General features: G+C 38.6%; 1 protein-coding gene and 1 pseudogene across 1 annotated transcript in view; one reads left to right on the forward strand and one right to left on the reverse strand.

The window, feature by feature from the left end:
* Positions 1-13,660, forward strand: part of IDO2 (indoleamine 2,3-dioxygenase 2) — a 32,212-nt gene that overhangs the window by 7,361 nt on the left and 11,191 nt on the right. The window contains 5 exon segments of the mRNA XM_011373451.1: positions 4,134-4,253; positions 6,329-6,447; positions 8,918-8,932; positions 9,611-9,710; positions 11,141-11,310. Of these exon segments, the coding sequence (XP_011371753.1) occupies positions 4,134-4,253; positions 6,329-6,447; positions 8,918-8,932; positions 9,611-9,710; positions 11,141-11,310 (524 nt within the window).
* LOC111729320 lies at positions 13,538-13,656 on the reverse strand (annotated as a pseudogene).

Genomic DNA, 13,660 nt, shown 5'->3' on the forward strand with positions numbered 1-13,660 from the left:
CAAAGAAAGAGATCAATGCTTTTAAAATTAATTGCTGTCTAATAATGTTTACTTCACAAAAATAAGTGAAGTTGCTATGTAAAAAGAACTATTGGGAAGCAAAGAAAAAAATGAACAAACAAAAAATGCCATATAAACCCAAAAAATCAGAGAAAGATTGATTACAGGATTAAAAAAAATGTAATTTAGGGAATTCCTTGAAAAGTTTTTATAAAGCATAAAGCAAAAATTAAAGAAATGCCAACTATCAGAAAAATAAAGTATATGAAAAAGAGAAATGGATAATCCAAATTCTACAAAATAGAGGTCTCACAAAGTAGTGTAGATGAAAGAGAAATAAAGCTTCAAGCACATAAGGACAAAATTTTTCAGCATTTGAGTATTTGAGAAAATGTGAGTATTTCTTTTAGATTTGAATATTTCTATCAGAAAGACAATGAGAGTGGGAGGGCACATACAGATTTTGAATTTTCTAGAAGAAGAAGAAGATTTTCCAAGTTTTAATCATGAAATAATCAAAATAAACTAGGTTACTTACAGAATAACAGGACTATTTATCTATAATAATGAGTATTAAAAGACAATTTAACGCCTATTTGAATGGCCAAAGTTTGAAATAATCTGTCACTATCAAATCCTGCTGAGGATATGCAAAAGAGACTCTCATTCATATTGCTGATGGGAATGCAAAATGGTACAGCTACTTTGGAAGACTGTTGGCAGATTCTTATTCAGTTAAACATAGACTTGCTGTCTGACCCAACAATCTCATTCTTATTTACTCAAATAAACTGAAAGTTTATGTTCATGGAAAAGCTTGTGCGCAAATGTTTATGGCAGCTTTATTTATAATTGACAGAACTAGAAACAACCAAGATGTCCCTTGACAGGGTCTGGTTAAACAGTGGACTGAATGTTTGTGTTTTTCTCAAATTCATATACTGACATCCTAATTTCCAATACGATGGTATTAGGTGGGGCCCTTGGGAGGTGTAATCAGAGTTCTTCTGAGAAACAGAACCAATAGTATATACATAGATATAAATAAATATAGATATAGATATACAAAAAGAGACTTATTATGAGAGATTGGCTCACATGATTATGGAGGCTGAGAAGTCCCATGATCTGCCTCTTACATGATGGAGGTCCGAGAAAGCCGAGAGCCTGGGGAGCTAATGGTTTTAGTCCCAGTTAGAGTCCAAAGGTCTAAGAACGAAGAGTACTGATGTCCAAGGCCAGAAGAAGTTTTCCATCCTTGCTCAAGCAGAGAGCAAATTCACCCTTTCTCCACTTTTTTTTGCTTTATTCAGGCCCTCAGCGAATTGGATGATGACCACCCAAATTGGTAAGGGCAGATCATCTTTATTCAGTCTACCAGTTCAAATGCTAATCTCTTCCAGAAACACTTTCTTAGACATGCCTAGAAATAATGTTTTACTAGCTATTTGGGTACTCCTTAGCGTAGTCAAGTTCACACATAAAATTGACCAACACAGAAAGTAATTAGGTCATGAGGGTGGAGCACTCATAAATGAGACTCGTGCCCTTATAAAAGTGATCCCAGGGTGCTCTTTGACCCACTTTTGTTATCATATGAGGGTACAATAAGAAGACAGCAATCTTCAACCTGGAAGAAGGCTCTCATCAGAACCCAGCCATACTGGCACCTTGATTGTGGACTTCTAGCCTCCCAAACTGAATGAATTAAATTTCCATTGTTTATAAGCCACCTAAGCTATGGCACTTTGTTATAGCAGCCCAAATCGACAAAGATACTGAGTTATATCCATATAGTAGAATGCTATTCGGTGATAAAATTAATAAGCTATTGATTTATTTAACAACATGGATAAACATTAAATACATTGGGCTAAATGAAACATGTCATATCCAAAAGGCTACATATTATATGATCGCATTCATGAGACATTCTGGAAAAGGCAAAACTATAACGACAGAAAACATCAATGGTTACCAAAGGTTGAGGGGGAATGAGTGGTTGACTACTAACGGCGAATTTTGATGACGTAACTGTCCTTACCATACTCAGGTGGTGGATTACATGAGTCTACGCATTTGTAAAACCCACATAATTGTGCATCACAAAGAGTGAATTATATGCAAACTAAAAAAAATTAACCAGAATGTCGGGGGATCCTGGGATGGAATGCAGATGATGAAAAATGAACTTAACTGTACTACAGATGTATGGCATAGTTTCATGAAAGAGTGTGGGGGAAAGATGCTGACCCAAGTTACTGTGGAAAATGATGTGACCGAAATCTATGAGGCTAAATTAAATGAGAACTGTATGTAGTCACTGTACTCCAGTTGGTAAATTTGTTTTTTCATGGAGTATAGGTTAACAATTCCGAAACTACCGCTTTCAAGTATATTTTCTAGATAAACCTCTAACTAAGAGGAACATTCTCAACGTGGACCTTATTCCTTTACGGTAACACTGTACTATTGGTAGCCAATAGCCACGTGTGGCTAAAACAAATCAATATGTAAGATATTCACTGGATTTTGAAGACCTACTATAAAAAGAGTCTGTAAAATATCTCAATATTTTTATATTGATTACGTGTTGGCAATATTGTAGATATATTGACCTAGATAAAATATATTATTAATACGAATTTTACCTCTTTCTTTTTACTATTTTTAAAATGTGGCTGCTAGAAAATTATCAATTTCACTTGTGGATTTCATTTTAATCAGACGATGCTGACTTGAGAGAGCAGGGCTGTCGTCAGCAGAACTGGCTCAATTCTTCCTGGCTCTGTGATTCTGGGCAAATGCTTTCCCCTCTCTGACTCTGTTTTGTCCTGTGAGTTTTAGGGAAGATGGTAAACCATTCTTCATGGGGACTTTTTAGCATTGTGCCTTAGGGACTCTATTACCAGCCTTAGAATAAGTATTTAATAAATAATTGCCGTTATAATTCTCAGACTGGTTCCTGTTAAAATGCAACATCTCAGCGGACACACACACACACACACACACACACACACACACACGCCTAGGGCACATTAAGTTGGCGATTCTGTCTCAGCCAGTTTGGAAGAGGAAAAGGCACGCACGGATGGGGAAAGACTCCCACCTAGTGGATAGCAGAGGAAGGATTTCGTCACAGAGGCTCAAGCGCGAGCTGCCCGGGGCCTGGGCGGAAGGAGCCGCGAATCCCTTTTCACTTGGCGGTGCCAGTAGCTTAAAGGAAAGCAGAAGACAACCACCTTCGTCCCCTCAAAGGCTTCGGACCCCGAAGAGAGACACCCGGAAGAGCTAGATCAGGCTGTGCCTAGAGCTAGGGAGGGGATGCGAGAAGGAGGCAAACCGAGGGAGCGATGCCTGGAAGCTGGAACTCGGCTCGGGTTAGTGGTGTCAACGAAGACGGGCAGCAGGGCTGGCCCAGGCAACACTGAGACGTTAGGCATTGCTGTCGGTAATAATTAACTCTGTACAGGGTGTTGCTTTCACAGAGGACACCACCTGCAAATCTCCCAGTAACGCATTTTGACAAGGAGGAAACGGGCATGGAGAGGCGAAGGGATCTAGCCAGGGTCACTGGGAGTGTTTAAACAAGCTCTGAACAACTATTCGGCCCAGCCCAGCTACGGTACCCTTCTAGGGATTTGGTCAAATTCTTAAATCCACGGGGCCTCGTTTTACTTATAAATTGAAGGAAGAGGTTTCTACCCACAGCACAGGGCTGTTTTTAGGGTTAAATGATAAAACGAGTAAGGAGATGCACATGGAAGAGGGGATTGTAAAAGTTGCCACTGGAGATTCCCATGAAATTAGATGATCGCAGCCTTGGGAGTAAAATTATTTTAGAACGCTCTAACTAAGCGGTCACTTCAGTGATGGAGACCAGTGTCTGGCACAACCATGGGGACAATTCGGGGCCTTGGGTGGAGCGTTTAGGTACTTCCCGAACAATATCGTTTGGAATATCTCCTCCTATCCTGCAGTGGCCTAGGATCAGGAGAGATACAGGTGTGCATGGAAGCTCTTAGTTCGTTCATTGAAAGAGAGTCTATCTGTTCCTTACACCCAAAGAAGGCTTCAAGTCACAGAATTCCGTGGCCATCCCTCACTGATAATCTCAACACTCTCTTAAACAGATGTCCCTCCTGAACTGCCAGTTCCTCAAGAGTTACCAAGAACAGCGCCCGCCCCACTTGGTCTTGAGCTTTATCACCATGGGATATATCTGGCAGGAAGGAGAGACACAGCCCAAAGAAGTAAGGGACAAATAAATACCTGTCTTGTCACACTCTCTTCTTGGCACAACAGTACTCCTGGAAAGATGGGTCCTTCCTTGTTCTTTTCTTGGGGTGTCAGTTGAAGGAAAGGCAAAGGGTCCACTTAAATGACTTTTGCCCCTAATTAGGAGGTTAATTTTCTTTAGAACTAGTAGCCTTTTTATTACTTTGTGAATCTATCTTTTCTGACACCCTCTTCCAAGAATGTTGCATTTGAAAGCAAGTTTTGAGATCTCATTTAAAAAACTTAATGATAGCTTAAATTTTATAGCATTTTATACTCCCATACACCTAATTTATCTCAGTCAGTTTTCACAACCCCATAAGGTAAGTAGAGCTATGCTGTGCCCATTTTACAAACAGCTGGGTACTATAGAAGTCCAAGGTCAGATAGCAAGTTAGTGGAAATTCCAAGGCCAGAACCCAAACTTAATGTCACTAATATAACCTCCTCCCCCCAGAAGGACACACTGATATTCACAGCACTAATTTTTACTTTTGTTTAATACTACTTGCTATCTATCAATTATCATGTCTTTGTGTAACATTTTATAGTTTCAACCTAAAACTTGAGACATAAAATCTCTGAGTTCCACTATTTGCAGTGTAAAGGACTACTCTCTTTCATTTTATATAAATGTACCTTTTCCCAGAAACGGGAGTGGCTGTTGTTCCAGCACTCCATGGATGAGTGAGCAGCCTATGACTGTTTTGTTTGCCTGCTTGAGCCTACCTCTTACCTCTCAAGTAAACACCTGAGATTCCATGTGAGGAAAAAAAAAAAAAAAGGAAAGCGAGAAAGGAGAAAAAAATATAGAGCGGCTTCTGATTTTTTAAATGTCAATGTATCTAATTTTTAAAAATTGTGTGTCTGATATTGGTAAGTTTAAAATCTACGTATAAAATATCCCACTGGGTTTCTATACCCCACCTGCTCTCTAAACCATAATGCTAAATCGCGGAAGAAATAGAGAAGGCTGACAGGAGATATACTCTCCAGCTTCAATATGCACCCATGCACCCCCACCCTGCAGCCTTGGGTCCTGTCTTTGTGTCTCCTCTGACTTTTCAGCTAAGTAGATACCTCTCTTCTGCACCGTCCTCCTCATCCCATGCCTCCTGAGGGAAGCTGACCTAAGTTTGAATTTTAAAACTCTTTAAAGATCTGTATTGTTTCTACCTAAGAAACAGTTCTGTCTCAAGTCTATTTAAAAATCTAAGGAAAAATAAAGGCAGAAGTAGGGCTTTGTTAATAGATAGTTCTATCTTATAGGAAATGAAAACTAGGAATGGGAGAAAGAGAGAATAAGAATTTTTTTGGGGGGGGTAGGGGGATCTAGATGAGCCTTATCCACAAATAGAGACTGCTCCATGGATATGAGTAGCTTTTTTGGATTCGTGGGCTGATAAGACTCTTCAGAGTGTTCCTCAGATAACTCAGAGGTTGAACGGGGATTGTCTTGAGGTGACTTACTTGAAGTCGTTATTGGGTTTGACTTATAAAGTGACTGACAGAGTCAGCTGCCACACAGGATGAAGTGTTCTGTCCTCCGCATTTGTCTCCCTGACTGACACATAAACACATACACAAACATATGTGTGTATACATATACACACACACATATATACATGCTCTTTGTTTTATACTCAAAAAACACATATCTATGCATATCTAGATAGATTGATACATATAGATAGATAAATAGATTATTTTCCTACTGTTCATCAACTCGGGCCCCAATTCGAGCTTAAACTGGTAATGCCCTTTTCTGCATAATCAATATTCAGGTATAATTTTATACTATGTGTACATGCATGTGTTCCAATTTTGTAATTTTTCACATAAATTTTAGATTGTACTCAGAAACAGTATGTCCACCAGGTTGTTAACAGAAAAAATGAGAGTGAAGAATGTGCGTGTCACTCAGATAGTTCCAGTTTCATCCCCAAGTCGTTTCTACTACAGGATTGCTGGAATAAGAGACAGCCATGATTAACTTCCTCTGCTGCATTCTTTCTAGAATATGCTAATTGTCTGGATTTATATCTGAAAGATTCTACCAAGAAACCTTGCCTTGCCTTTTGTCGAAGTCTCCAGGAACTTGAAGATCCCTCCTATCCTCGTCCACTTGGACCTGGTGCTGACAAACTGGACTACAAAGAATCTCGAAAGGTAAGAAAAAGAGCTTTAGATTTGAACAGATGGAAACTCAGTAAGGGGCGGTCAGTATTATCTACTGGAAAGGCTCAGGCTTTTCCAGCTACTTGGTGATTGAAGATGTTCATATGTATTGTCTTCTACAAGGTTCCAGAGAAGGGGTGAACTTGAACACAGATTCAAAAATCACAGCTCCCACAAGTGTCCTCTTAACCTTCTTTGAATACACTGATGAAGACCATTTTTATTTGTTTGCTGTCATATCAAATCTGAGTTTCTCCATCTTTTCTTCAGCTCTTGCATAATCAGTCTTCACTCATTCTTTCTTACCAAATTGTTTATTATTCCCTAACATGTCTTCCATTCAAGTCAAGTTAGGACCAGGAATTTTATAAAGGATCATTATATAGTAATCATAAATGAATGATTATGTATGAGAGTAGGTACTCTAGGTATGTTGGATTGAGAATTTGATTAATAATGCTATCTGTTCCACCTAGCTGGCATCAATCCTTTGACAGGTTGCAGATATTGGCAGTCTTCTAAAGAAGAAATAGCATGAATTTTTAGAAAGAAGAAATTCTAATAAATGAGGTGGAAACGGCGAAGTATAAAATTTCCCCTTGAACTTCATTATCACAGCCCAATTTTTTTCATACTGTAAATGTGAGAGAGAGAGCACTTTTGTGACTTACAAATAGCTAAAAGGACATTTAAGTTAGATGTGGGGAAGAACTTCCTTAGCATAAGGGTTGTGGGTAAACACAGGATTGCCAGAGATAATGGGAATGTGCTTTAAAGAATTAAACAGTTAATAAATAACATACCTTTTAGAACTAATTTATGTGTCCCTTGGAGGAAGTGAGATTGGGCCATCTCATCTCACTAAAGACTTCTGAGTCCTAGGATTTTATGTTCTCTATTATTATGAACAATGATCTTTGACCGAGTCTGCTTTAAGAACAAAATTGGTGACCCATATTCCCATGGAAAAGTGCTGAATCTGGCTCAGAATTCAGGCAGAAAGAAATAATAAATATATGTGAAGAAATGATTCTGGTCAAGACATTGAATATTTAATAAGCTGAATCTCTGATTCAAAGAGGAGGAGAGGAGTGGGGAAGTTTGAAGGGAAAAATAGCTGGACTGGGATAGTGAAGCAAAAAATACAGCAAAAAGCTAGTTTCTCAGTGGATGACAATGCAGGGATAGTTTAATCCCAGAGGTGCAGACACAGTCCTAGGGTTCAGGAGTTATTCTTCTTGGTTATTATTTTTTGGAGTCTCTTAATAGGCCTAGCACAGGGCTAAATGCAATGAAGAAATGAAAGTAATGGAAGCAATACACCCAAAGTAGTTAAATAACAAAGCAAAGCAGGACATGAGAAATGTCAGAGTGATACAAACAATAAACCCTTTAGAATTTCAAATCAATGCAGGCTTTAAAAATCAGGAAAAAGCTTGGTGAGAGGGTAGTATTTGATCTAAAGTAGGTGTTAAAGGGTAAGAGTAGAATAACTACAACAAAAGTATGGGTTTGTGGTAATTACAAAAATAAAAAAGAAGTAAGATGGTTTATCATGATGCCACAGACTAAATGTTCGGGGCTGATACAGGAGTTGAGATTTGGCTCACTCTTTGTCACACAGTGGTCCATAGTCTAGTCACAATTGTGACATCCAAAGTGTGCTTAGATATGTGTGTGTGCATACAGGTGCATTTGCACATAAATGTGTGTGCCTGTGTACATGTGACCCTAGAAGGCATATCTGATTTACAAACCGATTTGTTCCTTTATTTTCTTTTTCTGTTCATGGTTGTCATTAACTGAAATTTGTCTAGACCCCTGGACATCAAGTAAGTTCTCAGAAATCCTTCGCTCACTTTAGAATCGATGTTAACTTTAAAAGCTTACAATAAAACAAAAAAGAAAGCATATCAAATTGTATGTGTAGTATATAAGCTATGTTAAAATGCATGGAAAAATAAGGCTAGAAGGGAATGTGCCAAAAATTAACAGCCCAAAATTTAACAGTGGTTGCCTCTGCTTTGTAGGGATTAGGGAATTACTTCTCTTTATTATATTTTCCAATCCGTGTGTAATAAAACAAATAAGTGCAATGCAAGAAAAAAAAAGAAACTTCACCAATTCTTTAATGATCTGAAAAAGATCTCTCATTTCACTGTAACTTCTATGAAAGGTCAAATTGCAGTCAGTTGCTGCTACAGCTACAGAAGGGTTCCTTTGAAATATCTTGTTACATGGACCGAAGCTCAAGGGGGCGAGTCTGGCCCAGACATCCTTAGACACATGTTTTCCTGGAGAACAAAGTTCATCTCCAAATTAACATTGCCTCTCAACAAACCTCAGCTCGATAAAGAGGTTCAGTATAAAAACTGTAGCTCAGGAGACGGAGAGATGGAAGGATGAAGACAGCATTTCCCACACGGATGTAACTGCTGGAACAATGACATTCTCGACTTAGTTTTCTTCAGTGTTAGTTTTCATTCCCCCTCATGTTTAATATGTTAGAGGCAGAAGTGATTTATGGAGTACAGGTTTTAGGTTTTGTAAACTGGATCTACATCTGGAATATTTGAATCTATCCATAAGATGATCACAGGTCATTTTAGAGTGATCCCTCTGTAACAGTCTTTCAGTGCTCGTTCTTTATACAAAACAAAACAAACAAAGCAAAACAAATTACTGATTAGAAAAAGCACTAGTCTGAGTTATGAAACTGTAAAAAAAAAAAAAGGAAATAAGAAAGAAAAAGGCAAGGAATTAGCTGTTGCTTGTGGTCGTTGTATCTCTAAGACTATGCTCCTGACAGGAATGGAGTGATTGGCCATAGATTGGTCCTGTGAATAAACGGCAATACCTATTAACTCGCGCTTCAGCTATTCCATTGGGAGGATGGTCAGGAACCATCAGGGCCACACAAGGCTTTGAAAGTCCTTAGGTCAAATGAACATGGGCTTGAAAAGATCTGATCTCTTTCTTTCTTCAATGTTGCTGAAGGTAGAGGCTCATCTTTAGGGCTTTTCTACAGAGAGGAGAAAGCTGTTCACTGATTCTACCCTGCACTTAACAGTTGTCTAACTCTGAGGGGACCTATGGGCCATGCATACTTTTGGCATCCAAACCTCTCTATCCATACTGCCATCTCCTTCCCAAGGAACTTGGATGTCATTGTTTCATTTCCTGGAGGAGAAAGCCTATGTGGTTTTATACTGGTAACTGTTTTGGTGAAGAAAGCAGCAGTACCTGGGATTAAAGTTTCTTCTCATTCAGCACTTTTTTTGTCTAAATCAGAAATCAGTTTGAGCTTTAATTCCTACCTGGTAAATGAACCAAAATTGACCAAAATTGATGAGTATAGGCCTTGTCCTATTGGTTTATATCTGAGGAGAGATCTAAGTTCTAGCCCACAGAGATATTCCCTTCTCCAACTCCTGTAAAACTTGGAATTAGATATTGGTTCTTTCAACAGACATGCATTGTTCTAGAAAATAGAATAACTGGAGGAACAAGACAGACATTATTCTGGCCCCCACAGAAGCTCATGATCTGGAGGCAGATGGGTTGATGTATGGAGTAATAAGAAAAAAAAAAAAAGCAGTGTTTCATGAAAAAAACAAACAAACAAACAAAAACATCTAAAACTTAATTCAGACCTAAAGGGTCAGGTAGGCAAAGCTTCCCAGTGAGACTTAAAACCTGAGCGATATATAAGAATTAAGCAGAGAGAGAGAGAGAAAAGAAAAAAAAGAGAGAGACAGACAGAAAGGCAGATTTATTCCTGGCAGGAACTGCTGTGCAAAGGCTCCGAGGAAAATGAACCATCACTGAGATTACCTAGCCCTGGGAGGTTCCAAAATGAATTCCTTCAGAGTTCAGGGAGCTAACAGAAAAGTTGAGTGTAAGAAGATAGTGGAGCAGCAGCTGAGCAGGGAGAGAATTCATGCCTTGCCTGAAGATAATTAAGTTACGTTTGTCTTTCCTCACCACCTTCCCTTATGGTAAGCATATTTTGAGCGCTTACTGTATCCTTAGTAGAGCAACTAGTCATGGCATAATTATTATAACACTCTCTTTCATTCTCAAAAGTGATACTATATGATCACTTTACTTCTCATCAGTGTGTTTAGTCTCTCAAAAATAAAATAAAATAAAATAAAATAAATAAAATAAATAAAATAAAGTAAATAAAATAATAAAATAAAATAAAATAAATAAAATAAAATAAAAATTGTTCTTTCAGATACAATTCAGAAAAGGTAGAGACTAGGAAGGCTTCGTGATGGAGAGGGCTCTGAGCTAGGGCTCTATGGAATCTGAGTCTGTGTAAGACAGAGCTCAGGAGTGAGATGCAGGCATTGAAATAGTTATTATGTTTGATAGGTACAGAAGAAGGAAGGAGAAAAATGATAGAGTTATGCCCCTGAGAGGTATAAGAAGTAGTAGTCAGTGGACAGATCTAGAAAAACCTAACCAAGGATCTATCTGGGAGATGCCCAGAGATATCCTCTTTTTCAGGTAGACCTCATAGCAAATCTAGTTCAAGAACACTTCCAGGGGAGCCCTGACACACTCTGGCAGTGAGAGAGGTGCCCTTCCCCTGGAATTTCACTGCGCTGCTGCTCACTCTATCTCAAAGGGCTTTAAGTGAATGCTAATGAACTGAGTAAACGAATCTTCTCCCCAGGCACTCGTTCAGGCAGTGAATACCATCTCGCAGCTCAGCCAGGACTCCCTGCTCCAAGCCCTGCAGCAACTGAGACTCTCCATCCAGGACATCACCAGAACCTTAGGACAAATACACGGTATGGGGCTCCTGCGGGTTGAGGGCTCTGCTTGGGGTCAAAGGGCCTGGAGGTTGGACAACATCCACCAGATGGCGCTGGCGTATTAGCTTTGTTTTATGGTACGCGACCACTGTTCAAGCTATTAAGAGATGATTTCAATTTGAAGAGATATTCTTGTAGTTTTGTCCTTTTTAAATATATGTATTTTTTTGTGATTAGGGTAGTTTCCTTTTTGGTGGTCACACATTTCTTTGCATGTCGAGGTCTTGCATGAAGTTCAGGAGGAGGGGTGAGGCACACAACAGTGGCTGCACGTACTCCATCCAGCACTGAGGCTGCTGCGGAGTTGTCCTTATGCTCTCGAATGCCCCTTTCATTCTTTTTTTCTCAGGTGGAGCTTGAGATGATTGACCTTGGCTTTAGGCCTAATCTGATTGGCCCTTCCAGGGCTCAATTTCTGTGGCTAGTGCAGGGATGAGTTTTGATAGGAGTGGCCTGTTCAGTGGCCCACTCTTCTCGTGGTTGATTACATTTATTCAGATGACTACATTCCATCTCCAATGTAAGGACAGCTTTTCAACCTACTATATCAGAAGAATCTAAAATATGTACAGGGTGTGTGTGTGTGTATGTGCTTTTTTGTTTTTGTTTTTGTTTTTTTTTTATTTAAGTAAAATTGACCTGTGACATTATATAAGCTTCAGGTGTGCAGCATCATAATTTGACACTATACACAGTACAAAGGGATCACCACCAAAACTCTGGTTACTATCTATCACCATACAACTGATTCCCTTCACTCATTTCTCCCACCTCCCAAATCTTATCCCTCTGGTAATGACCAACTGTTGTTTTATGTATCTGTGACTTTTTTGTTTTATTTTGTTTGTATATTTGTTTTCTTCCTTTTGAGTTTTTTTTCATATTTCAATATGAGTGAAATCATATGGTATTTGTCTTTCTTCATCTGACTTATTCACTTAGCATAATAACCTCAACATCTATCCATGTTGTTGCAAATAGCAAGATTTAATCCTTTTTTAGGGCCGAGTAGTATTTCATTGTATATATATAACACAACATCTTTATCCATTTATCCATCAAGGATACTTAGGTTGTTTCTGTATCTTGGCTATTGTAAATAACGCTTTTCAAATTAATAATTTTTTATTGTTTAGATAAATTCCCAGAAGCGGAATAGCTGGGTTATATGGTAGTTCTTAATTTTTTGAGGAATCTCCATACTGTTTTTCATAATGGCTGCACCAATTTATAATCTCACTAACAGTGTATGAGGGTTCCCTTTTCTCCCCATCCTCTCTAATACTTGTTATTTCTTGCTTTTTTGGTAATAACTGTGCTAAAGGATGTGAGGTAATATCTTGTCAGTTTTAGTATGCATTCCCCTAATAATTAGTGATGTTGAACATCTTTTCATGTGCCTGTTGGCTATCTATGTGTCTTCTTTGTAAAACTGTCTATTCAGTTTCTCTGCCCTTTTTTTAAAAAAATGGGTTGTTTTTTAAAATGAGTTGTTTGAGTTCTTTATGTATTTTGGTTACTAACTAACTCCTTATCGGATATATGATTTGCAAATATCTTCTCCCATTTAGTAGATTGTCTTTTTGTTTTGATGCTGATTTCTTTTTTTAAGCAGTAGCTTTTTAGTTTGATGTAGTCCCATTTGTTAATTGTTGCTTTTGTTTCCCTTGCCTTTCAAGTCAGATCCACTAAAATATCCCCAAAGCTGACGTCAAGGAGTTTACTGCTTATGTTTTCTTCTATTAATTGTATGGCTTCAGGAGTTACAGTTAAGTCTTTAATCCATTTTGAGTTAATTTTGGGGTATGATATAAGATAGTGGTCTAGTTTCAATCCTTTGTATGTGGCTGTTCAGTTTTTCTAACACCATTTATTGAAGAGATTATTCCTTCTCCATTAGATATTCTTGACTCTTTTGTCATATATTAATTATCTATATATGTGTGGTTTTATTTCTGGGTTCTTAATTCTGTTCTATTGATCTGTGTGTCTGTTTTTATGCCATCACCATACTGTTTTGATCACTGTAGGTTTGTAGTATAGTTTGAAATTAGGGAGTGTGATGCCTTCAGCTTTGTTCTTTTTTCTCTATAAAGGCTCGCTCTTGTCGCCTTGGAAGTAGACATAGCGTGCAGTATGTGGTGTGTGGATGAGGCACCCTGAGCACTAGGGGTGCCCATGGGCCAGTTGGGGGGACCTGCAGGCAAGGCATCCCTGACAGCTTGTGGGAGGTTCTTTCTGTTTATTTGTTTTAACACCTACAGCACCTGGTATTCCTAGGCAGTCTCCCATCCTAGTACTAACCAGGCTCGACCCTGCTTAGCTTCCAAGAACAGATGAAATCGGGTACATTCAGGGTAGCACGGCCGTAGACTCGT

The sequence above is a fragment of the Pteropus vampyrus genome, unplaced genomic scaffold, assembly GCF_000151845.1.
Source record: "Pteropus vampyrus isolate Shadow unplaced genomic scaffold, Pvam_2.0 Scaffold8, whole genome shotgun sequence".
In the NCBI taxonomy this organism is placed as follows: domain Eukaryota; kingdom Metazoa; phylum Chordata; class Mammalia; order Chiroptera; family Pteropodidae; genus Pteropus; species Pteropus vampyrus.